Raw genomic sequence first — 24,067 nt, 5'->3', positions numbered from 1 at the left:
AAAAAAAAAGAAGCAAACTTCTAAAATCAAATAAGAGCGAAGGAAGAAAGGAAGAGAAAAAAAAGACATCCGCTACACCAGGGGTTCCAGACCAGTAGAAACTTCGCAATTACATAATGGTGCACTTTCCGCCGCCTGGTGGAGCGGAGGGATTCTGGGCTTTCTCCACTTGTTCAATCATCAGCTCAAAGGCTTTCGCGACATTTTCGTTGTGACGGGCTGAGGCTTCGGTCCATGCGCAGTTCCATTCTTGGGTAAGAGCTTTCCCTTCCTCGGCGCTGACTTGTCTTTGGATATGAAGATCGGATTTGTTTCCGACAACGACGATTGGAACCCAATCAGCTCCCTATATCGTAAGAACGAGCACCATGTTAGCCATTTGTGGTCTGTATAAAGGGATGAAACATGAAGGGGGAGGAATAGGATGGCAAGTCGAGTTTACAAATAACCATGGGTTATTGAGCGGAGCTTACCAAATGTGTAAGGACTTTATCACGAATGATCTTGACCATCTCAAACGATTGCTGAGAAGCGACAGAATAGACCAACATGTACCCGTGGATACCAATGGAGTGCCTGGAGTTCAGGATGCTGTACTCATCCTAAAAAATGATTCGCCAGGGAGGCGTCAGGATCAGTATTTAGTCATGAAGAGAGGGGAATGATTCGGAGTCGGGAGATTAAAGGTAGTAGAGGGAACACGGAACCCCTACCTGTCCAGCGGTATCGATTATTTCTGTGGCATACTCTTGGCCCTTGTACTTGATCACTCTTGAAAACGTATTTTCGATCGTGGGATAATAGGATTCGACGAAATGGTTCTCGACGAACTGGACCGTGAGGGAAGATTTGCCTACATTTTATGAAGTGTGGTCAGCCACAGTTCGTTGGACCGGAGGTCCAAGTAGCGGGGAATGGTGGGAGAGAAGTTGACGCTTACCAACCGCTCTGCTTCCAACGATAGCGATCTTGCGCTGTTTAGGGTGGGGAGGTGCCATTATACAAACGATATGCAACTATCGGTATATTGGGATGGGATAGGAAGTGTCGGTGATAGCTAGACTGGGTGGGAGCTAGAAAGGGAAGAGGCACTGTGGAGTTAGATGTGTGAACACTCCAGAAAGTGAAGAGGTGGTTGAGGACGGGTTGTGTCGGTGTTGAAGAGGAGACGCGGCTTTGCCTGTTGAACAGATCACGTCGAAACTACGTCGCGGACTCAGTTCAGGTTGAGCATAGCAATCGCAGTTCAGTTCAGTTGGCGACTCTACGCACTAAATACACCCACACTCTGCCTTCTACTTGTGTGCTAGCAAGAGCCAGTGAGGGAAAGAGGACAAGGCGCAACGCAAAAAATCAAGCAGACGGATGAAAAGACTTAGGCTTTCTTCCTTCTTTCCTGGAAAGAGAAGATCAGACGCTAGCAAAATGGACGAGGGTGCTATGTACTCTACAGTATGTATGCAGCTCAAACAACCATTATCAGGCAAGCTTCAACTGACATGCAGCGGAGAAATCTGGAGTAAAAAACGGTGGTGGGCGGTGGGAGATCCTGAGCTACCTACAAATGTGACTCCGATTAGATTGACTTTTTTGGCACGTTCATGACACAACTTTCTTTATTTCTTGCCTTTCCTCCCGGTGAGGATGTACATGCTCCTTGGGGTATACTAGGTAAAGATGATTTCTGCGACTGTGGTTATATGCGGTTAAACTCCTCACAAGCGAGCAAAAGGGAGGACCACACTCGTTTAACATTTTGACTAACGTGCTTCTCTCCACGAACCAGGCCGTGGGCTGGTAGTAGTAGGAATCACATGTTTTTTTCTAACCCATAAATGTCACCTTGTGCATGCTAGGTAGCTATGTAGATGTAGTCTATGTTGCAAAGAACACGTCGAGAACACTGAACGGGTAAACTCAGGTATATGTACCTACCCACTTATACATGAGGCAGCTTCAACACTATTGATTCAAGTGCACCCTCAACACGCATCAATCGTTCCCCTAAAAGTATAACAAACAATATTGCAACCGTCATTCTGTTCTTGTGACCATTTCCCTGGTAACGTGAAGCAAATCACATTTAAAGCGACTAATAGAACTCATGGGCATAACTTAAGATGACCCATTCCAATCTATCAAATACATATATAACAGGTTAATTATAAGAAAAAATGAGTTTTAGTTATACAGAGAAGTAGATAAAGGGAAAAATAAAGAGAAAGATAAGAGGAAATTCCAGAGTAAACTACCGATTAGTAGCTAGATAATATATCATACATAAACCTCATTAGGGCGTCTAGTTCGTTGACTACAACTTTACGGCTGTAATCAGATACGGGGACCAAAGTAATGTACATTATAAATTTTATCCTTTCCTTAATCTCCTGACCATCTGCTCCAGCCTTTCTGTGAATGCCGCATTTGGACCATCATCATAATTCTCGTATTGGTCATCCACCTTCCGGTGATGCGCGATGAATTCTTCAAGAGAATTGAAGAGGGGTTGGAGCGTAGCGTTCGGCATCCTTAGTCGTACTTTCTCCTGGATATTACTATTTTGGCACAGATTTCCCAGTAAAATTGAAAGATATCCGAATGCAACATTGGATTGGGATTCTTCTTCCGAATCAGCCTTAAAAAGATTAGCATGTTAGAATTTCGAAATAGATGTGATTAAAATACCTCCGCTGCCCGTTCCTGTCGTTCAAGATATATATGAAGTAGCTCATCAAGGAGTGTCTTCTCATCTTCTGGGGTACCTATTGCACAATTAACGAATTAAAATGCAAATAAGGGTGTTGATTCAGCGAACAAACCTCGATCATCTACGGCGCATCTGGCCCTGTCACTCAGCTCCGCGAAGTTGATTAGAAGCCCCAAACTAAGAATCAACAGATCTAGCTTTACGAGACGTTCGTTCATTTCGAGACTAAGATCCGCCAAATCGTCGAATTTGGTACATACCATCCCCACCAATACTGAGATGAGCGATGACTCGGCGAATGTATTACAGATCGACGCACGGTTGTTCGTGAGATTGATAGTGAATCGTAAAATCAGCAATAAAATATCGTTGACATCGCTCGTTTCCATCTTGATCACAGACGGAATAAGGGCCGCCACAATCTTAAGTTCCGAAGGAGAAAATTGCTGCTCTGCAGGAACCCGGCTCCCAACCGCATGGGATTCCAGGGTTGATACGGCAAGCTCGAGCACAAAAGTGTCCCGGGCTTTCTCAACGCCCTTGAAATTTGTAATAGCGAATGGATTCAAAATATGCACTAATTTCCCCAACCCACCAGCAGATAAAACATCATCACCAACACCAGCTTCTCTAAGCTTTCTCACAGATTGTTCTAATACTTTAAGAGCTATAACTTGCGGTGAGAGGATTTTTGGCCGCCTGTTGGAAAAAATGGGTGATTTTTCAACCTGCACACGGAGATCCTGGACCATACTCTGTGTGGCTTTCGAAATATTTGTTTTCCGGTCTTTGGCGATGATATAAATATCCCTTTCAAAATCAAGCATACGAACAAGCATCGGAATTGAGCCGTTTTTACGAGCCTGGGAAGCTATTTGCACCGTGGAGTCTTCAAGCAAGAGGCAGCAAAGGATGTAAGACAAGCTAAAGCAAACGATCTGGTTGTGTCGATTCATTAGACATCTTACAGTCAACCATTAAATGAAAGTAGCATGATTCCCTACCTCATCAGTCTGCTTGTTGAGCTTTGTAAACAATCTTTCTGTGAAATTATTGGCACGGAACTTGCTGATGAAGCTTTTTTCTCGCATTTTCCCAGCTAGTTCCAGATAACTACAAAAGGAGTAAGTAAGACGGCCAGGTCTCGATAGTGTGGATAAACATACCCAGACCTCCGCCTACTTAGAGGGCTGTCTCCCTCAATATCACCGAATAGTTCCTCGATATCATCCAGGAAACGGTTGTTCACCCCGGCCTCACGCAGCTCATGGATAGTCTTCATCATTTTAGACCCAGTTTCACCCTCCAAGTCCTCATCTTCCATGCCATCATTGCGTTTGCTCCCGAAGGATTGTTGTGACATCACAAGCGGCACATTGAACATGGTATTTTCATCAAACTCTTCCGTTCGAAAAGACCGTTGCCGCGCATAAGTAACTTTTGGGCCGCCATTATTATAAACTGGTTTGGCGGTGGGTCCGATTGTGAACTGTAACTCCTCCATTGCAATATCAACCCCTGGTTGTGAATCGAATAGATTCTGGGGTTGTGATGTGGATTGTTGAGCATGATAGGTATATTCATCCAAATCCTCATCACTGCTCTCTGATTCGGACGACGACATCATTGGATAATCAGACTTTCCGGCCCCAAGTCTATCTATGAGCCTCCTGCGCTGGGGAGCTGGTAGTTCATCACCACCACTTTGAAATATCTCCGAAAACCTCGGAACCCTCTTAGCTCCTTTGGATTCTCCTTCTTGTTTAGGATTTCTGTTGGATAACCCATCGACGTGTGCAAATATGCCAGGAGAATAAGGGACCGAATCTCGACGATCTTGTTGAGATAATAGTGGAGATAATGGTGTCTCATCAGAAATCACTGGCGGAGCAACAGGTTTAGCAGGTTCATTAGAAAGGTTAATCTTAGGTTTTGTCTGAGTCGACTTCGTTCGGGCTTGACGAACGGTTTGTTCAGATAAATGTTCCGTCATGATGTCCGGTTCAAGTGACGGCTGTCTCCGGGGCCTTTGTTCAGAACTCGTACTAAGCTTATGTAATGCTTTTTTCGACTTTGGATGTACTTCGTTTGAAGCCTTGAGAGACTTTTTCGCAGGCTTCGGAGCTTTAGAGATTTCGTCCAGTTTAGAAACTGCCTTTGGAACATCGGTCAAGGGTTTGGTTGGAGGGAGCCTCTTGATTTTAGTTGTGTCTCTGCCGCCGTCTTTGCTGTTTGCTGCCTGGTTCTCGTCCCTTCTTGAAGTAGAATTATTACGAACAAGTTTGGGGTCTTGAGAAGACAAGCCATCCCTTCCTTTCTTGGTTTCCTTCGTAAATCTTCTCATGCTGGTATTAACAGAAGTATTGGGAGCTCTGGGTAACTGATTCGGTAGAGGCTTCTTTCGCACGGCGAAAGATTCTTCGTCGCCACTAGATGGAACATCAAATTCGTCAATGCCTTTATGACGCCATGTATCTTCTACTTGAGGCTGGGGAATATTGTCATCGTCATCACTTGGGGTAAAGTCAAAGACTTTATGATGTTTTGGGGGACTGGTTACAGCAGAATTTGCGATGGGTCGTTTATTCTTTCCCTTCAATGTGGCTTGGGCCTTCTTCTGACCATCCTTCAGCAGTAGGCTTGCCCCACCAATACGGTTTGAGGGGGGGTCGTTTATTATCTGTTGGTTTTTCCGCGCCTTAACTGTCTTTGTTGTAGTTATTGTAGGGTCTCCCTTTGAGTTGTTTCGTTGATGTTGCTGCTGCTGCTCCTCCCCCGATAACTCCTCCAGCTCTTTCGGTGAATCTGTAGATGTGAAGATATCGCCACAAACCACATCCGCGTATCGCTTTTTGGTTGACTTTCCGTAAGTCGCAGCTGGGCGACGACGACGTTGAGGGCCTTCCATCGATTGACGCGTTTTGTAGTTTATGGTGGAAGAGATGCGCTTGCAAGAGATGCGCTTGTTGATGAGGAAGGATGTAGGAATCTAAGGAATATCATATGCAAAAATATGTATTATGCAAAGGCAGAAGCGAGCGGCTTTCAGCGCATGGTGCAGACGTCAAGAGCCAACGATAATAAAGCGGAGGGATTGTGTCGTATACCGTTCCTCAATCTTCTCCATGTCGTAGTATCGCGTCCTGCTTATTTGGGTGTTGTGGACCGATGTCACCATGCCAAGAATGGCCCCCCTGCATCCGCACTTTGTGCAACCTTGACTGCATCTATCCGTGCTCATTGCTATAATTTTTAAGAGCTTCATCGCATATAGTCTCGAGCCGGACTGCAAAGAGCTCTTAGGCTGGGTGGAGAGTTGATGATTGGGGTGGTTGTATACTAACTGGGCATTTAAGCAGGAACCTATTGCAAGATCACCCTTGTAATTGACCAATTGGCATAGAGAATCCGCTCAATTCCAGAGTTCACCGAGACTAGGTGTTCTGCGCAATATTATTACCCCTTCTAGTCTCTTAGTACGTATAGTATTCATATTGTCTCTGGCTTATCACATATTTCATCCTTATATAAGAACCACATGCATGATATAAATCTGATGAGTACATGTATGTACGTATGCAGCCGTTCCTATTATAGCTCTTAAGACTCCTGTTTATATCCAGATCTAAAATATGTTTGTCCCCCAGCCTCGGAGGATTGGTAAACGTTTATCTTCATGGTTTATCACTCGTCAATAATTATGTTTAGATTTAGATCTACATCCAGGCCATATATTTTTACTTTTAGGGCTTGGTAACCAGGGCTCGGCGCAGGGTAGAATGATACAGTAAAAGAAAAAGTCCTTTCTAGTCGAATTTTCAACCAACAGAGTCCTACGATAAAGTCAAGTCCTGCTTACTGCAACTCGAATCGATTATAGCTAGCTAATGGACATTCAAAGATCTAGAATATATTCTTGCGCGCGTCTAATCGTACTAATTTATTGGAATACCTGTCTGTTATGCTAACTATATAGGCTATCAAAGGATCCCAATAGCCCCCACAAACCCACATCTACACGTTTAAGTACTTAAAAGATCCGAATTCAATCTTACATGTACTACACTAATTATAAATTTGAAAATTGTTTCTCATATAATTAATGAATTACCAATCAATCAATTGGTAACTGTTTTTCGGTCATGACATATCACTCGTATATCTGACAAGGTAGGCTTGATTTCCAGTAGTAACAAAATTGATTTGACAGAATCAAGAACATTTCCAAAGAAAAAAAATTTCGAAGCGCTACAAGGTATATGAAGTACAAGATCATATAACAAAAAGGTAAACAAATCCCATTCCCGAAACGTGGCCATTATCCCATAAAGTCATACCAAGAAAATTTATGCAAAAGCAGAAAGACGCCCAATGATTCAACCGAGTATTTGCCTCTTGTATTAAACGATTGTGATCTTCCTTGTGGTGAGTTGTGTCTTCTTCGGTACCCTGATTCTCAACAACCCAGCTTCCAAACTAGCACTGACATCCTCAATATCGATCACTCCCGGAAAAGAGAAAGTTCTCTGAAATGGTCCAAATGCACGCTCCGACACCCATGTTTTTACTTTGTTGGTAGGGGTGTTCTCAATAACGATCTTCTTTGTTGAGATCGGAGCTGGTCCCGATGGCCTTTCACACGACTTCTTTGAGCAAGAGGAGGGCGAGGGTTTATCGATAATCTCGAACGAATCCGTAGAAGCATTGTCCGATTCGTCATCTGTATCTTCGACTGTTGGATTCAACGATTTTTTTTCCAAGCTAGCAGAGCTAGTTTCCTCTTTGGGTGAAACATTCTGCTCAAGAACTTTCTTCTCTAACACACCCCGCACTGAGAGTGTCTTGTGATCTGTGAACTGGATATCTAGCTTCGATTTGTTGCTCAGCCCTGGAAACTCTCCCTCGAGAACATACTCAACAGCTGTTTCCTGCACATCAAATCTTGGCGTGAATACGGTGCGATACGTAGGTGTTTTATGTACTGGTGGTTTAGGGGCTCGAGACGAGGAGGCGGCAGCATTTATTATGGGGTCGAGAAGGGACATAAGTTGGGCAAGGGCAAGTTCTGGAGTAATGCTATCTGCAGGCGCTGCTGCTGGTCGACGGCCCGTAGTGTAGCGAGCACAGTTATTGTAAGTCGACATGTTGAAGCTTATAATTATGGGACTTGTTGAGGGTTGTGCTTGGGATGTAAAGGGTCAAACGGCTTGTAGATGCAGAGTGGGTTATGGTAAGAAGTCAAATAGGAGTAACGGTGATTGTCTCTTGAAGGAAAGGTTTTATTTCACTTTCTTCGCTCGAACTATCCTTTATACCTATTCAAAAGCACGGTGCTGTCATCCAAAAACAGCTTCTGGAATGTGGTAGATTTACTCGCCACAATTTTTCGGTTTATCTAATTCACATTCCTAAGCCATTAGTAGGTGGCTATGAAATAAAAACCGTAAAGCTCATTCCTGGTGTCTCTAGAGGGTTCTCGAAGATGCTCCAATTTCATGTCGTATTTAGTACTAGTATGTAATTCGATCACGGGATCTAGAGAATCCCGGTGATTTCTAAGCCGCACGATGACGGATGAGGCTGAGGAGCCGCATGCGCCAAGATTTCGGACCCTAAGAGCAATCTCTTGGGTACATGTCTTGGCATTAGGGATTCGGGATGAAGTTTGAATGCCCCATGCTTTGAGCTGATAATAAATTCTAATGTCAATGTTTGTTTGGGTCAGTAGAACAACAATGGAAACCCTGCTGAGCTTTTTTGACCAGCGTGAAGTGCAATTTAGGGCTATATAGCTTCCCATGATCTTTGTGTTGGCGAAGTGACAGATATATATATGCTCATTTATAGATACTCCTCAAATCACCCCTTACCTACTGCAGTCGAGGGCCGGGAAGCGCTTATTTATATACTACATGTGGTATTTAGACGTAATAATCCTTGTTTCCCCTCGCACATCTGTTATTCAGGGTGAAACAAGTTGAACCTTTGTCGATTTCTATTGACGGCGAAAATCCCTAAATATATGTACTTTACATTCGCCCATTCAAACAGTCAAAGTATCAGTGCGAGTAGACCATATCATCAAATTCACATGCCCTATTCTTCCAAGAACTTTTCTCAAAACACACTTAAAAGGTGAAATATGGTGGACAAATGACTACATGTAAGTTAACTCGTACTTTGTAACTCCAACGTCCAAGCATCCCATCCAATGATCCGCAGAAACGCCTGTGCTAACTCGCTGTAATGATTGTCCCTTCCTCATCGTTAGGTTGTATTAAAATGTTGCTATAGTTTTTATCCATGGTTGTTCACTTTTTCCTGGGCTTTTTTTTGTTTTACTTTGCAGTTTACATTCCCGACATGAGTGGACTCTGAGCGTATGCCATCGCCTTGATAGGCGGATGTTCAACGGCATCAAAGACATTGTGTTGAAGTTTGTAATCAGGGCCGATATTGATGTAGGCGCCCTTGTTTCCGGACGTGTCTACGTAGTTCGGAGCAGAGAACACTGAAATTATTCAGTCATTAGTATTTACGTCTGTGCTTTTGAAGAGAGATGGAGTTTCTTTTACCCGTAATACAGCGTCCGTCGTGCTCAACTTCGTAACCTCCCATGCGAACCTCGTGGCTCCTAATAATAGCTTCCAAGCCGTTTCTTTCACAGAAAGCCTTAGTAATATCTGGTCCAAACATCATACCAACACCACGTTTACTGGGTCCGCGGCCAGGCATCGTCTGTGGATCAGTCCAGAGCATTTCCATCATTCTAAACGTCATCATGGATTAGTGATAGAACCAATAAAATGAGTCAAAATTCTCTTACAATCCCTCCTGGCCAGGCTGTTTTCTTGCATGTCTGTTCAACTTCCGGATATCATCCAAATTGACCTTGTCATCTGAAAATAGACCCCCGTGGAGCACCAAAAACTTTTTCCCGATAAGAGTGGCTAGCGGCAATGCACTAAATGACTCTGAAAAGAGTTTGAAAAGGCGCTCGTTGTACTTGGCCTTGCACTCGCCCTCGAAACCGTAAACCCTGTTCATGTCATCCGTCTCGTGATTTCCACGGTTAATGAAGAAATTATTCGGGTAAAGCCACTTGTAGGAGAACAAGAGGAATGCGATCTCTGTAGACCAGGACCCGCGGTCAACAAAGTCTCCATTGAAGAGGTATGCGTGGTCTTCCGAGGGGTAACCATTGCGGTTGAAGATCTCAAGAAGATCAAAGTATTGACCTATTTGCAGTTAACAAGGCAGAAGCCACCACCCAACAGGGGAAACACTCACCATGTGTATCGCCACAAACAGTCATCTTCTTTCCTTCCGCTATGCTAACCTCCGGCATCGTTGGCTCGGCGTAAAAGATCTCCTTTGCTTTCAGAACGATCTGATAGGCATATTTCTTGTGTATTTTCTTTCCGTTCTTAAACCTTTCAATCATGTCTGTGATGAATTCCTTGGTCATCTCCTTTTCCAAACGCACACCGTCGTATTCGGGCTCGACAGCTATGTCCCATTGTCAGTTATGTGAATATAATAACAACCTATTTTTGATCCTAAAACTCACCCATGGTGTCTAGATTCAAGCCTTCAGCGGCAGAAGGTGGATCTCCTTGCTCGATAGCTTTAAGAAAATCCAACTTCTTTACGATCTTTTCACATTCTTGCATTTTTAGCTTTGCGTCCTTATCATTCGGTGCTAAATAAACGCCACCCGGTCGAATCGATCATCAGCCTCTTCCTTTTCAAGCTCTAGCGGGGTTATTCGCAAACCTTTTCTGCAAACAGTCTTAAAGTCCTTCAAGGCCTCTTTATTTTTAACGATAGCCATTAATGAAAGTGCTCGGCGATAGTATGCCTTGACATATCCCGGATCCAGCTCTATCGCCTTGGAGGCATCCGCAATCGCAAACCCATAGGCTTCCATTTTTATGTGGGCCTGTGTACCGTAGATACCATCAGAAAACCCGAATAACTTGTTTCATGGTCCAACCACACAGACTTTGGGGAACTAACATGAGCTCGGTTTGAGTATAATACGACATTACTCGGATCAAGTTCGATGGCTTCTGTGTAGCGTTCGACTGCGGTCTACAGATTTCACTTCATGTCAGCATGATTCTTTTCACACTATTTATGAACTAAAACTTCTCTAGAACATGGAAACGGAAATAGGATGATACACACCGCCCAGTCTTTCTTTGCAATCGCTGCATTTCCTTGGTTTTTCAGGTCAAGAGCCTGTTCTGCTGGGGTTGCCATGGTTTTATCTTCGGCCGGTGAAAGAAGCGACCGAAAGGATGAGAGTAGAGGAATATAAGAGGTAGCCACGGCCGATAATTTTCAGTTGATACGACAAAGTTTGAAGTTACGACGCCAATGTGGGGAATGATTTGGGGTTGAGAAGGATTAGCCTCTTGAGTAGCAAGGATAATGGTAGCCTTGGCACGTGATCTTTACATATTCCGGCGTATTCCGTGGAGGCTAACTTGGCAGAGATTAATAGATTGAGGATCCTAGTATTATTTGAGGCCTACTAATTTATAAGTACATGCATCCAGGGCGTCATGGTTCTTAGGATTTAAGAATTGTTACCTACAAAGCACTCAAAACTCACCACTTCAATTCTCAGCAATTGTCCTTCACGGATTTTCCCACTAAGTACACAAAAAAACCGAGGTCCTGTCGACTAGTCCACACATTCGAGGAGGTTATGGTCATCTAATTCTTGGAGTCCTGGATCGTCTGTGTTGGATTAATGCTTTAATACAGTCAATTTCTAATGTAAATTCTTTCATTTCTTTCATACCATATTATAGAATTTTACTTGTGCTAAGGGCGAAAGTAGGAAGAACGTTTGACAAATCCCTTCCAGAGCTCAAAAAGTAAATACATGAGATAACTCCTCGATAATTAGGATAGTTAAACCTCGAGTGTCCATATCACCACTAAAAGAACAACTCGTTACCAATCTCTCGAAAGAAAATCCCCGTGTAACGAAAAATTGATAAAACTGCGTCACCGTGGGGTGGTTGCTGGGAAAAACCGCCTTCCGACATAACCATAGGCCCCAATAAATTCGATGTCTATGTTGTCATCCATATGGCCTGCAAAGAACTTGGCCAGAATGAACCTCCCAGAACTGCTTCCATTAGCTTAAGCATTCCCAACGCGTACATTAGAGAATATATGAAACGTACATAGCGGGTTCAAAGTTGATGACGCATTTATTCTTATTATCACGGTTGTAAAACGTTGCATGAGGTTCAAGAAGTGGTATTTGTGCGGCAATTCCTGCTGCATCGGGAGTTGCTTCGATTCTTGACGGACCCACATCGGTATCTCTTAAATTGATTGCGGTACGTCCTCTATAGAGTAAACCAGGAGTTGTTGAAGACTCTATCAAAGGCTGAGATTCACGATCCTCTTGGGTTGTGTCACAGGGGTCTGCTTGGGGCAGTCTAATAGCTCGACGATTCTCGATCTCATCCTCACTATCATCTTCACGCTCATCATTATAATCTTCGTAGCGGATCGAGTAGTTTGTACGAGTGAGTAAGTTATTGTCGTCCATGGTCACAAAAATCATGCCTTCGCGAACACTATCGCTGAGAATTAACAACAATAGGTTCAGCAAGATGGTTGCTCCATTATCCCCGAGGGGACACAACTTACGGAGAGGTATAGCCTGATGAAGGAGCTCTTATTACCAGTCTCTGAAGGGTGAAGCATTTCTTGTCGACGTGCTGAAGGATCATGTTACAGCGGGAGTTTTTCGTGCAGTAAACTGATGTATTCCATTAGTATATATTCTTCAGTCCCTTAGTAGCTTTCCGGTATCAGACCAGAGCCGTCATTACGCAAAGCATTCTCCGGACAGTATTCTGTGCTGGGATAATTATAATATCGATCGCCATCGTAACTACCTCCATCGCAAGAGTGCAATTCCAAAGGAACTTGAGTCATCTCGGCCTGGCCTTCTTCTTCAACCCGGCGACGTTTGTTTGTAGAGATGTATTGGCCTATATTGAGCGATCGCGGCTGCTGTAGCTGCTGACTGGTTATGCGCCGTCTCCGACGTTCATGCTCGCTCCTTAAATTATAGAACGCAGAAGGCGAATGTTGGAATCGCCCCAAGCGTGGTAAAAAACGGTTTGGTCTCACCAAATTGGCTCCAGAGCGAATGCTCGCATTTGGAAAAATGGATGAGTTTTCGGGACTTCGTGATGAGTTTTCCTGGGCGTTAAATCCTTGTTTAGTAATGGCCCACGATCAGGAAGATCGGGGATTTCCTACCATCACAAACTAGGTGGTCCAAGCTCACAGGATAATTGGGATTCTTGAAGGTTTTTTTAGGTTTTCTGATGAGCCTCGGCTTTAGGTGGGGAACTATCTCGATGAGTAAAGGAATAAAGAATGGAGTTAGGATCTTATCTCAGTGTCTAACTGTGGGTTGAGATGAATGGATCGTAAGAGTTTCAAGTGGACACTCATAGGTAAGCTTCCGAGATGGCTGATCACTGGGCCACTAGTTTAGGGTGGCATCGTCATTTCTACACCCCCTTGAACTCTGATTGGTGCTTGCAATGACAAACAAAATTCACAATGCACGTCAGGAACCCATTGTTTCAGGAGACTCACGAGGTAAATTTAAGCCCGTCAAGCCCTCTTGGAGCTGTGGCACCGTTACACGTAAATGTAGCTTCGAATCATATTTCATTCACGTCATCCGCATTGTGCATGCATTATTATCTTATCGTATCTTATCGCATGTGACTGGATTCAATCTTCATGGTTACCCTGCAGGGCTGAATGAAGCCAAACTTCAATAACGCGCTCTACGCGACTCCACGGGCACTTACGACGTTAAACCTCATTAAGCTCGCATTATGGTTTCCCCAGCTCTAGAAGAAGATGTTCCCATACTAGACATGGGAGATTCAGCTTCAGCGACGGTTGCTGCCATCGCAGAAGCTCAAACAATATCAGCTGGTAAGACCTAGATCCTCAGTTACTTCGTCCTGTAGACCGGCTTCTCTGACTTTTCTGTAGATGAGGTAGCTCTATATGATCGCCAGATTCGACTCTGGGGTATGGAAGCTCAGGCACGGTGAGTTTTCCGGATATTCATGGAGCTTCAAAGCTCCTACGTTTATCTTATGACTGATTATCTTACGCTGGTTAGAATGCGCAATGCCCACATTCTCCTCATTACAATTCGGTCACTCGCAAACGAAGTTGCAAAAAATCTTGTTCTGGCGGGGATTGGCTCCCTCACAGTTCTTGATTCGGAAGTTGTCCACGAGGATGACCTCGGCGCACAATTCTTCATCGGAGAAGAACATATTGGCATGAACGTATGTTTGTAAAGCTAGCTATACGTTCAACTTCTGGAGCTCCAACTGACGTCTCTTTTTGCTAGAGAGCCGAAGCTGCTGCACCAGCTATACAACGCTTAAATCCTCGTGTACCGGTACATGTAGACACATCCAAGCTTGAGACAAAAGACTCTAGCTATTTTAAGCAGTTTGACATTGTCATTGCGACTGAGTTGGACTTAGATAGTTTGGTAAAATCATAATTCTTAGGCGTCTTTATTCGTGCTAATTTCTTTAGCTCTTGATCAACTTCTCAACACGACAATGCGGACGTCCTTTCTACGCGGCAGCAACCTACGGTCTATACGGCTATATTTTTGCGGACTTAATAAAGCACTCTTTTGTCATGTATTTTTCAACCCAATCCTTGCACAACCCACATTTTCATTATTTACTAACAAACCTATCTCAGTGAGCGTGAGAAATCGAATATGAAGACAGATCTGAAAAAGGAATCAGCAACACGCACGGTCATCGGAGTCACCGAAAAAAAGGAAGGCGAGAAGACCATTGAGTTTGTGACAAAAGAAGAGGTTTACACTCCTCTTGTAGAGGTGCTCAATTGTGAAATCGACAAGACCTGGAAGATAAGAAAACGGAAAACTGTTCCAGCAGTTTTGCCAGGCGTTAGTGGTTAGTTTTTTCCGGTAACACAAATATTCGCTTTGTGGGCTTTCCGCTGATTGGTGCTAGCAATGTGGGCATTTCAAAAACAACATGGACGTCTCCCGGAATGCACAAAGAACGACTTTGCCGAGTTCACAAAGCTTCTGACAGAAGCTAATCGCCAACTCAATCTTCCTGAGGAAATCGTCCAGTCCTCCTTCATCAGGTAATTCCAAAAATATTCCTTTCAGCAGGAAGTTCAGTTATTGACAACCTTTAGCTCATTCGTCGAGAACGCCACTTCCGAATTGACACCAATTTCTGCAATTCTTGGTGGCATCCTGGCCCAAGATGTGATCAATGTTCTTGGAAAACGAGAACAACCTTTACAAAATCTTTTAGTTTTTGATGGAAATACTAGCGTTGGCCCAATATTTTCTCTGCACCCTCAAGACGAGGACTAATCATTTCTTAACATCTTACTCATAATAGAACTTACATGATTCATTGGTACGGTCGTCTGTTATTTTCCTCCTAGCCTTTGGTATCTTCCCGCGCGTGTATAACAAAGGTTAACCCAATACCCATTTATTTTTTTGGCAGATTATCTATCCTTGTTGTATTATTATCTGGTGATATTCTGGAGGTGTGGACTTGGAGGTTTGGAGTTTGAAATTGGCGCCGGTAGGAAAGATGATCAAAGTACTTGAGAACCTATTCATAGCCTCGTATCTGTTTTGTGGCTGCAGTAACACGAATCATCACGCGGCTCCTCCCATGAGATTAGTACAAGATTTACATGTCGAGATTGCAAGGTTAAAAATATCTTTATATCTACCAGAAGAGAGATTATTTTCAGCGCTCAAAGTAGGTGCTCTAGACCTAGTCTCGTCCCTGGGCCTTTATCGCAGCTTCTGCAGACACTTCAGACCCTACGCCCTAAAGTACATAGTGTCAATGCAATGCATTGTCTCTTGGTCATGCTGGGGGTACATGTGTCTTTGCGCAGAAATTACAACATCATTGTATACTTAACTGGGGCACCAAATCCATGCCACAATACCCCTAGAGCAAAGGCGCACCCAGTAGAATACACGTACCCCACTAGGCGTTCCTTTTAGGGCATAATACCGGCTCTCGATACGATGAGGATGGAAGGAAAGAGCAGTCGATACATAGAATTATCATCCCCCCACTGAAAATCCCAAACATAACCCGCTATATGGAGAACCGGCAAGCCCTCCCATCATCCTCGGGGCTTGAACGCCAGCATCATCGCTCTATGGGACTTTAGGAGTTGTCTCGCTAAACTTTTCAACCCACTAGTGGCTTTTTTGGTGGCTTTAATTTGGCCAAGCTGGCTAATTCGGCTTCTGAGCTAGCTGGGAAATTATAACATTTGCTGGGCGGATCTATGTCTCAGATTTCGGAGTGGGGGATCTAGTGTAATTCATCGATCAGAGAGTGTTCTAGTATACAATAGCTTGGTCAATTAGCGTGTATCTTTGTTGACCTCTGTTTATCAATATCAATATGATTGTGATAACACAATTAAGGGGAAATGACCGGGAAGGAAAGAAAAATAGAATGGCCAACCTTACTGGTTTCATCGTATTGTGATAGTTAGTACGGTTTCCCACCAGTCTGCAATGATCCGATCCGCAGAACACAACACCTCATCTTTTACGGACACATCGGTCATTACCCGTACATAGCGCACCGGCACCCCAGCTAGCCAGCTCCATCACCGCTCCCTATTATCAAATAAACGCCCCAATACAATCCACAACCCCTCTCAAGCTATGCCAGGCCAAAGCCCCACCTTACTCGGCCTGGGTCGAACTTTCAATACATACCGGTGATCTGCGGGCCAATGATCGCTATTACAAGAAATCGTTCTACCAAGAGCGGCGGGAGGTACGGGCAAGGAATAGCCATGGAGATAATAGGTGGGCTTGTTTAAGCCTTCGCAGATAATGAGGGGACTTTGATGAGCTTTATAAATCCCTATATACACGGATATATTTGATACGGTAGGCTGGGATAGCTAATTCTACTCACATCATGCAATTAAGCACCAAATAGTTCATCGTAGACACTCCCGGTTTCATTACATACCCTAGCTAAGATATACCCCCAAACTGTAGATTATGTATTCTACAAGAAACACGCAATGATATTGCCAACACAGCAGCACAACCGATCAAGCCGGCCTCTCCATCAAAAACGAATTCACCGCATTCAGCGCCGCCCTCGCCGGATTCGCCTCCACCCTCGACGCAGATATCCACGCCAGCCGTCTTCTGATGTACGCTTTATCCACCCCCGCCCTCTCCTCTACCGTCAACAGCCCGCGGAAGCGTCCTTCGTCATCATAGTACAAACACAGCACCACCAGCGCCACCGCTGGCGCAACCTCATTCCCCGACGCACACACCACCAGTATCTTCTTCCCCTCCTGCGCCTGCGCCACGCACTTCTCCACCGCCGCCATCACGCCCGGTAGCTCACTGCGTAGAAATTTTGTGCCTTTTTTACCCTCGGGGATTGGAAATGGGATGATCTGGCATTTACCTGCTGTGTTGGGGGCAGCAGCGGCGGTGATGGGGGTCGGGGTGCAGTTTATGATTATGTCGTAAGAGTCGGTCCCTTCTGCGCCTACAGCACCGATATAGATGTCACCGGTGGGCTTAACCAGCGAGCTTCCACCGCCGGCTATGGAGGTAGTAGAAGAGACAATGGCATGTGTAAGCTCTAGCAGCCCGTCGTCGTTACGGGCTGCGAGGAGGGCTTTGTGGTGTGCCCAGAAGAGGGCGGGGGTGAGGCCGGATTCCTATACATACACATTATCAGATATCAGAATATGGGAAATGATCATATTGACACTTATAGGTGCAGCTTACAAGCGCCCACCCTTCGTGGTCGTCGCCGGCACCCTGGATGTACTCGCCCTCGATGCCGCCGCCCTTCACCATCTGCGAGGCCGTGACGAGCAGCAGTGGGATGAACTCTTCAAATACCGGGGGTGTCTCTGGGAGTGGTGAGTCTGGTGTTATCCATATCGGCCTCAGGGGTTTCGTGATGACCCGTTTTATAGGTGTAAGGTCTAGACCCAGTGCCTATATGCATTTGATATATTACTATACTATACTACATAGCTATATAGCTGTGATGAGGGGTCAATGATAGATATGCCAGAACATACGAGGAAGTCGTCGACGAAGCCCTGTAGCTTCTTGTTGATGCTGCTTGCCTCGCTGTCGGGGACGGCTTGCGGATTCTGCAGGAAGGGGCTGGGCTGCGAGGGGATGACAATCTTGTTCATGACTGCGATCCAGATGGGGATTGTTTTTGAGAGGGAGTCGGGGAACCTTTTGGTTTGGGTATATACTTAGCTAGTGGTTCTACAATAGAGATAGTTTCAAAAAGGAAGCTGTATCAAACCTTTTCCCTCTCCGTGTCGAGTCCACGATAATTGCTCTACGAAACACCACTCACACTCAGCACACATTCACTTCACATATATCTAAGTAACTATCTCTAAACCACTACCAAAAACTCACCCACGGCCCCCGCCCCCTCCAACACCCCCAGTAACCCCAAATTCAACCTCCTCAGCGAAAACATCCACTCCCCCACATGCCCATCCGTGCTCTTAAAATACACGCCGCCCTGCCTGCGCGCGGGATCCACATACCAGTCGCCCGCGCGCGCATTCGTCACCACCGGCACGCCATACGCCGCGCGCACGCGCTCCACGAAGGCCGCGTCGCGCGCAATGCTGTGCAGCCGGTTGCGCAGGCCCCGCGACGACCGGCGCACACTGTTTGCCAGCGACCCGAAGCTGGGCGTGAAGGTGGCGGTCAGGGAGGCGGGGATGGAGGCCGGGGTGAAGGTGAACTCCTCTTCATAGACGGCAGAGACGTCATTGTGCGTGTCTGTGGCCATTTTGATTTGTGGTGTCTCTGTGTGGTTTGTTGGAGATAGGTAGAAAAAAATACAAAGAAGGGAAGAACACAGAGAGAAAAAAGCAAAAGCTGATCCTCCTTCAGCGGATGCCGCTGCCTTTCCGATGTTCCAACTTTCCCTCGCGTGTTGCAACAACCCGTGCGTGCGTTGCGCTGCGACCAATCCCCGGCCAACGCAAAACGCAAAAGGCGGGGCGCAGATTAGCGAGCGTCATGCGCGGTCACTCGGCGGCTGGCATCACTCGACGCGGGTTTTCAATATGGCTGGCAGTGACATGACATTGCAAAAAATGAAATTGCGGGGAAGGAAAATTTTCACCAATGCGTGGACTCTGTAGCCCCCTTTTCTATTGTATGTGAAATGCACACTGCGCTGCATGATCAATGAGGGGGAAATCTTTTTTTAATTTGTAGACTATCTATCCTATGGAGAGATAGAGATGGAGAGGAGAGGAGAGAGTGAAAAAGAGAGAGGAAGTGCAACCTCAATTGCGCAATTGCTAATGAGTAACCTCCAGATCACTCGATCTATAGGCTTCGTAGTACTTCTGCCAACCAGAGCGATTGGTCCTCTCCTTCTCCTTCTTCTCCTCCCCATCACAAGCCCAGTTAGCCCCGCGCTGACATGTCGATATGATCACACTGTACTGTAACACTGCCGTATGTTTCGTTTCCTTTCTTCTGCTTCTCCGGCCGAGATCAGTAAGCATTTCATTCCCACCCATACCATACCATATCTCCCATCTCCAATTACAATACCGCCCGCCTCTTCCCCTCCCCCCCAAGGTCGCCGGGGTTTACCTAACAGCAAACCGAATACCGGTTTTTTGCCCCCCCCCCCCCCCTTCCCCCTTTCTTTCTTTCCGGATCTGATCTTGCATCACATCATGAGGGGCCCTCGTTACCGCACTCTACCCACCCGCCCTCACGCCAAACCCATGCGTGGCCGGCCTGAATCCCGAAGGCAAGAGGTTGGCCTGTGCCGACTGGCCAACTGGCTGTGTTGGCTGTTTTTTCCTCTTTCTGTGCTTTCTTCTTTCCTTCTGCGTTCTGACCTTGCCCCGAAGTAGACATGTAGACATGTGGTAGTCACGCAGTGTAGTGAGTGTAGTACTCGTAGACTACTCCCCACGGCCCGGTTTGCTGTGACAGGAAACGATTGTGCAAGCGGTCGGATTCCATATCACCCCTCACCCCTCCCCCCCCCCCCCCTTCACCCCTCCACCACTTGCAGGACCCTTATCAGAGACACCCAGGGTCGGTGGTGGGAGAAACCTGCTCATGGGATGGGGCGAGGAGGCGGCCGGGTGAAAAGCTCGGGAGCAGCACCCGCGGGTACAGGGCCCGGCCGCTGGTGAGGCGTGAGCATGAGCATGAGGCGCCGTGACAGCTGTTTCTGGATGAAATGCATGTACAACGTTAGCTGTCTGTTTGTCTATTTGTGGTTATGCAGGGAGAATTATATTCTATATATATGAAAAAAAATGAAATAAATAAATAAGATACTTGGGCCCTATTGGGTCGGGTTGGGGGTTTTACCAGGTGCTGACGGTACGGGGGGATGCGGGCGGTGGATCATGGATCAGCCGGTTCCACGGTTTGTGTCCTCTCGGGCAAATAAGTTATGTACATGTGTAAATATAAAACATTTGCAGGTAGAGTATGTACTGCGGGTGAGATAGTATGTACGCGGTACGGGGGAAGAATTGGTTTTTTTTACATGCAGGGCCAACTAAGATACGGAGTAAAGACAGCACGGGAAGCAAGAAAGCAAGGAAATGAAGAAAATAAAAGAAATAAAGAAAAAATAAGGGGGCTTTTTTTCTTTATCTAGCAAATTCGATACTCACCCAGTCAGGTAGCGTAGCCAGCCAGGAGTGAGTGATGTGATGTGATGTGAAGTGGTCCCGCGGGTTAGGGGTCCGGCCTAGAGATAGCTAGCTACATATATCATTTCCACTCGGTCCAAGTCCCAGTCCAGTCCATGCCAGTCCCCATCCCACCAGTCCTACCAGTCCAAGTCATGTCACCAAACGGCCAGTTCGAAATCCGGCAGAACAAAAAGGCGGCCGTGACCATGACCTTGACTTTTCCCGCGGTCATGAGCGGGGCGGGGCCGGTGGTGGGGGGGATCCGCAGCTGTGGCCATGCATGGTGCTGGAAAACAAAATATAGAAAAACAATGTTTCTTGACCGACTACATATATTAACCCGCCGTATGTATTTGCCTTACCGCCCTGGGGTAAAGTATGTACTCTGCCTACTCTAGAGTATACTAAGTATACCTACAGTACTGTATGGAATATACAGATATAGAGCACCGTGCCAGCCAGCCATAGCCAGTCTAGAAGTACACATTTATGTATCTACATGGGGGAGGAAACAGTCATGCTCAGCTATATTGCGTACTCTACGCTTAGATTCGTCTCCATCCAGAATCCAGCGCGCGCGTGTTTATCTAGATATATCGCTCATGTACAGCCTCGCGCAGTACTGATCTGAATCCAACAGTCAGTCAGTCCCTCACAAATTGATACTCACCAATTAACCAGTAGTAGCATGTAGTGCCAGCCATGGCCGCAATTGTAGGCTGTAAGTACCCCGAGCAGTTAGGTTAGTTAGTCTCTTCTAAATATAGACCCCGCAGATCTCTCAAAAGTAACCCTAGCTACACTCAACCACTTCCTTGTAGACTCGAGGGCTCCTTAGTCATGTCTGGTCGTCTTTGAAACCTCGAGCTCAAGTGATCGACACACAGACAGTCCAAGTCAGCTGCTCTAAAAATGGGGGCTCGGTTGTTTCTTCTTTGGCAGCTTTGGGGCTGCGGGTGCGAGCGCGAGGGAAACGAATTCAAGATCCGCCGCGGATCGAGGTCTGTGGGTATGTAAAACAAACGCTTTGTGTCGGTATCTGTGGAAGCCGATAGATCAGCTGTGCACTATCTACATGTATGTGTACCTGTGCTCGAACTGTCAGTTCGAACCTTTAGGACGATTGGGTGCCGCTGATCATCCAACCTCTCTCCACAGGATAGAGATACTGTATCATGTAGATACTAAACATACATGTAGATAGAGTACTCAATCGACATCTCCAAATCCCCCAAGCTCTTGATCTCTTGACACGGGTCCGTGCGTGGGCAGATATCACGACATATGGTCCATCTCAAGCCCTCGCACAGCATTGGAGTTTTTCTGCTCTACATCGAACTACACATGGTACAGAGCATGTTTCGTTTGCATCTGAGCTGCGTAAACACATAACGTCAACCGCTCTTCTCTCCTCCTCTCGCTTTCTTTCCCTCTCGCATTTCCTTCCTCGCGATCGAATCGATGTAAGCGAGGGGTGGTTGTGGTTGTGTCGTTCGTTTGCTCCGCTTGCCAGCTCTCGTAAAAAAAGAATTTCCCTCGATTCGATGTCGCATCATGATCTCCGATTGGGAGGTCCTCCTTTCGAGTGATGCTGCATGATTGGTTGCGCCGGTCTAGAATCTCGGAGCCAGAGCGGTTCTCATTACATTTCGATACCCCCCATTTGTGGGCTATCTTTGCTCCATTTTTTTTCCACTTTCCATTCTTCCTAGGAGATGAGCAAGGAGCATTTCCTTTCCTTCTTTCTCTTTCGCGCGAGCGCGGGATACCCGTTTGTCAAAAACATGGCAAAGCGGTGGTTGTTGTGAATCGTGGTTTTGGGCCACTATCGGGGTTTAGTTTGTACATAAGTTCCAAGTATGTAACTGTAGTTAGAACTTAGGAAGTTCCAGAGTGAACTTCCTCTACTCTACAGGTACAGGTTTTGATCTGGGCCGAGCGAAACCCAACCCATACCATGCCATGCCATATGTACCATACCACGGGCTACCTGCTGCGATCCCACCCCGCAAATTCGAAATCGGGCCGAGATATGGCGCTCGCGATGTTTAATATGTATGCAAATAAGGACTTTGAGATTTTCCCCCACACTATGCTGTTTGGACGCTGTCAAGGATAGATACATGTACTCTACTTACACAGGCCTGTGTGTAAGATTTGCTCTATTCTACACGTGAGCGCGAGGGTGAAGGATGTGGATTGTGGACGTATGTAGGTTCTGCCAGAGACAGCACGTACAGCAGAGAAGAGACGCTGCATCGAGAAGGTACATACAGTAGGCACTTCATGGGATGAACCTTTCCATATCCAGCCATAAAACGATACCCAGACAAGAAGAAGGGAAAAGGAGAAACAAAAAACAGGCACCGAAAAACACACCCACACCAATCGACACTTCCGAAACAAAACAAAATAAACGGGCCGGGGGAGGAAGGAACATGCTTTTTTTCTCGCTCCTCTGGTTTCTCCGATCGAGATATCGATTTGGGAGTGCGACACACCACCAGATCTCTCCCTATCCCTACCCTCGTTCCATACTTCACGTCCTCTATTATCTATCTACATACATACATGTAAAGTAGATATCTCTGTCCTGTCACTTGTAACAAAAAAAACAGGGCTTGCTGCACGACGACAGAAATATAAAGCAGTAGATTGTAGATCTCTTGGGCAGCTTGCGGATTGCGGATTGTGGATTGTTTGCTTGCTTTATCTGGAGACATACATAGCATAGCATACAGTGTAGATCTCCCACGAAGTGTGTTGAAGATTTTGGCGATGTTTTGTTTTTTGTCGTTTTTTCTTCGTGGACCAGGTTTGGGGGACCATTAGTGGGGTCAGTTAACAGCTACCCTTGCTATCATGTATCAAGGATTCGGGACAGGACAGGGCACTTGAGTCCAAGTCCGAGTCCGAGTTCTGTTCGATCTGTTCTGTTCTGCCCGGTCTGCGTTAAATCAAAAAGAAAAACACAATTACCACCATGACAATTAAATACCGAATTAATGGTATTTCCAAAAAGGCCGGCAACTAATAATTTCTTTGTCCGGCGGAGCAACACCCCCCCCCCCCCCTCTCAGCTGGCTTGGTACACCGGCGGCGGGAAGACTTCCACTTCCTCCCCCCACCGTGGGGCTTTCTCCACGGGTAGATATCGTGGCTTGGATACGGTGTCTTCGGCCTACTCTACCTAGCCTAGCTACCGCGATTCTCAGTGAAGATGGCTTGCCTCTTGGCCCAGGCTGACTGAATGACTAATTAAACGGATAGATTGAGTGAAGTCTGACTGGCTGATACTGACTTCCTATCAGGGAAGGTCGGTCTGTCAATCGGAAGTCGCCGGCGGGGACAGTTAAAGTGAGTGAGTGAGGTGAGGAGGATTCACGGTGCAGCAAGCATGTACTCTAGAGGTACATTACAGTAATCTTCACCCCGCACCTGAGATAACCGTACATGGTGGGCCAGCGCAGGAATGTACGGATAGATAGATAGATAGAGTAGATAGGGTACCTAGAAGCAGGTAGGTAGTATGTA

At 46.0% G+C, this 24,067-nt stretch overlaps 6 protein-coding genes across 6 annotated transcripts; 1 reads left to right on the top strand and 5 right to left on the bottom strand.

Annotated features, from left to right (window-relative positions):
- Positions 1–109: 109 nt before the first annotated feature.
- On the bottom strand, positions 110–998 carry LAJ45_06089 (uncharacterized protein; the record flags this gene model as incomplete). Its single annotated transcript, XM_046115656.1, has 4 exons — positions 110–346; positions 474–602; positions 714–853; positions 941–998. The coding sequence occupies 4 exons, from the start codon at positions 996–998 to the stop codon at positions 110–112; spliced, it is 564 nt and encodes a 187-aa protein (XP_045971240.1).
- Positions 999–2,368: 1,370 nt separating this feature from the next.
- On the bottom strand, positions 2,369–5,615 carry LAJ45_06088 (uncharacterized protein; the record flags this gene model as incomplete). The annotated part of the gene is made up of 5 exons (XM_046115655.1): positions 2,369–2,635; positions 2,686–2,762; positions 2,820–3,645; positions 3,712–3,820; positions 3,874–5,615. 5 exons carry the CDS (start codon positions 5,613–5,615, stop codon positions 2,369–2,371), a joined length of 3,021 nt encoding a protein of 1,006 aa, XP_045971239.1.
- A 1,492-nt stretch (positions 5,616–7,107) lies between these two features.
- LAJ45_06087 (uncharacterized protein) lies at positions 7,108–7,851 on the bottom strand (the record flags this gene model as incomplete). Its single annotated transcript, XM_046115654.1, has 1 exon — positions 7,108–7,851. The coding sequence occupies one exon, from the start codon at positions 7,849–7,851 to the stop codon at positions 7,108–7,110; it is 744 nt and encodes a 247-aa protein (XP_045971238.1).
- A 1,206-nt stretch (positions 7,852–9,057) lies between these two features.
- On the bottom strand, positions 9,058–10,972 carry LAJ45_06086 (uncharacterized protein; the record flags this gene model as incomplete). The annotated part of the gene is made up of 8 exons (XM_046115653.1): positions 9,058–9,218; positions 9,283–9,476; positions 9,534–9,945; positions 9,998–10,216; positions 10,278–10,409; positions 10,484–10,649; positions 10,727–10,801; positions 10,898–10,972. 8 exons carry the CDS (start codon positions 10,970–10,972, stop codon positions 9,058–9,060), a joined length of 1,434 nt encoding a protein of 477 aa, XP_045971237.1.
- Positions 10,973–11,728: 756 nt separating this feature from the next.
- On the bottom strand, positions 11,729–13,009 carry LAJ45_06085 (uncharacterized protein; the record flags this gene model as incomplete). Its single annotated transcript, XM_046115652.1, has 5 exons — positions 11,729–11,852; positions 11,911–12,312; positions 12,386–12,497; positions 12,556–12,946; positions 13,007–13,009. The coding sequence occupies 5 exons, from the start codon at positions 13,007–13,009 to the stop codon at positions 11,729–11,731; spliced, it is 1,032 nt and encodes a 343-aa protein (XP_045971236.1).
- A 590-nt stretch (positions 13,010–13,599) lies between these two features.
- Positions 13,600–15,815, top strand: LAJ45_06084 (uncharacterized protein; the record flags this gene model as incomplete). Its single annotated transcript, XM_046115651.1, has 12 exons — positions 13,600–13,702; positions 13,763–13,820; positions 13,896–14,067; positions 14,133–14,279; positions 14,327–14,436; positions 14,501–14,721; positions 14,782–14,920; positions 14,975–15,116; positions 15,187–15,204; positions 15,298–15,326; positions 15,444–15,509; positions 15,575–15,815. 12 exons carry the CDS (start codon positions 13,600–13,602, stop codon positions 15,813–15,815), a joined length of 1,446 nt encoding a protein of 481 aa, XP_045971235.1.
- Positions 15,816–24,067: the final 8,252 nt, after the last annotated feature.

The sequence above is a fragment of the Morchella importuna genome (assembly GCF_003444635.1).
Source record: "Morchella importuna strain M04M26 chromosome Unknown Morimp01GS017, whole genome shotgun sequence".
NCBI lineage: Eukaryota > Fungi > Ascomycota > Pezizomycetes > Pezizales > Morchellaceae > Morchella > Morchella importuna.
The sequence above is the reverse complement of the archived record's forward strand: the minus strand, read 5'-3'. Positions and strand labels throughout refer to the sequence as shown.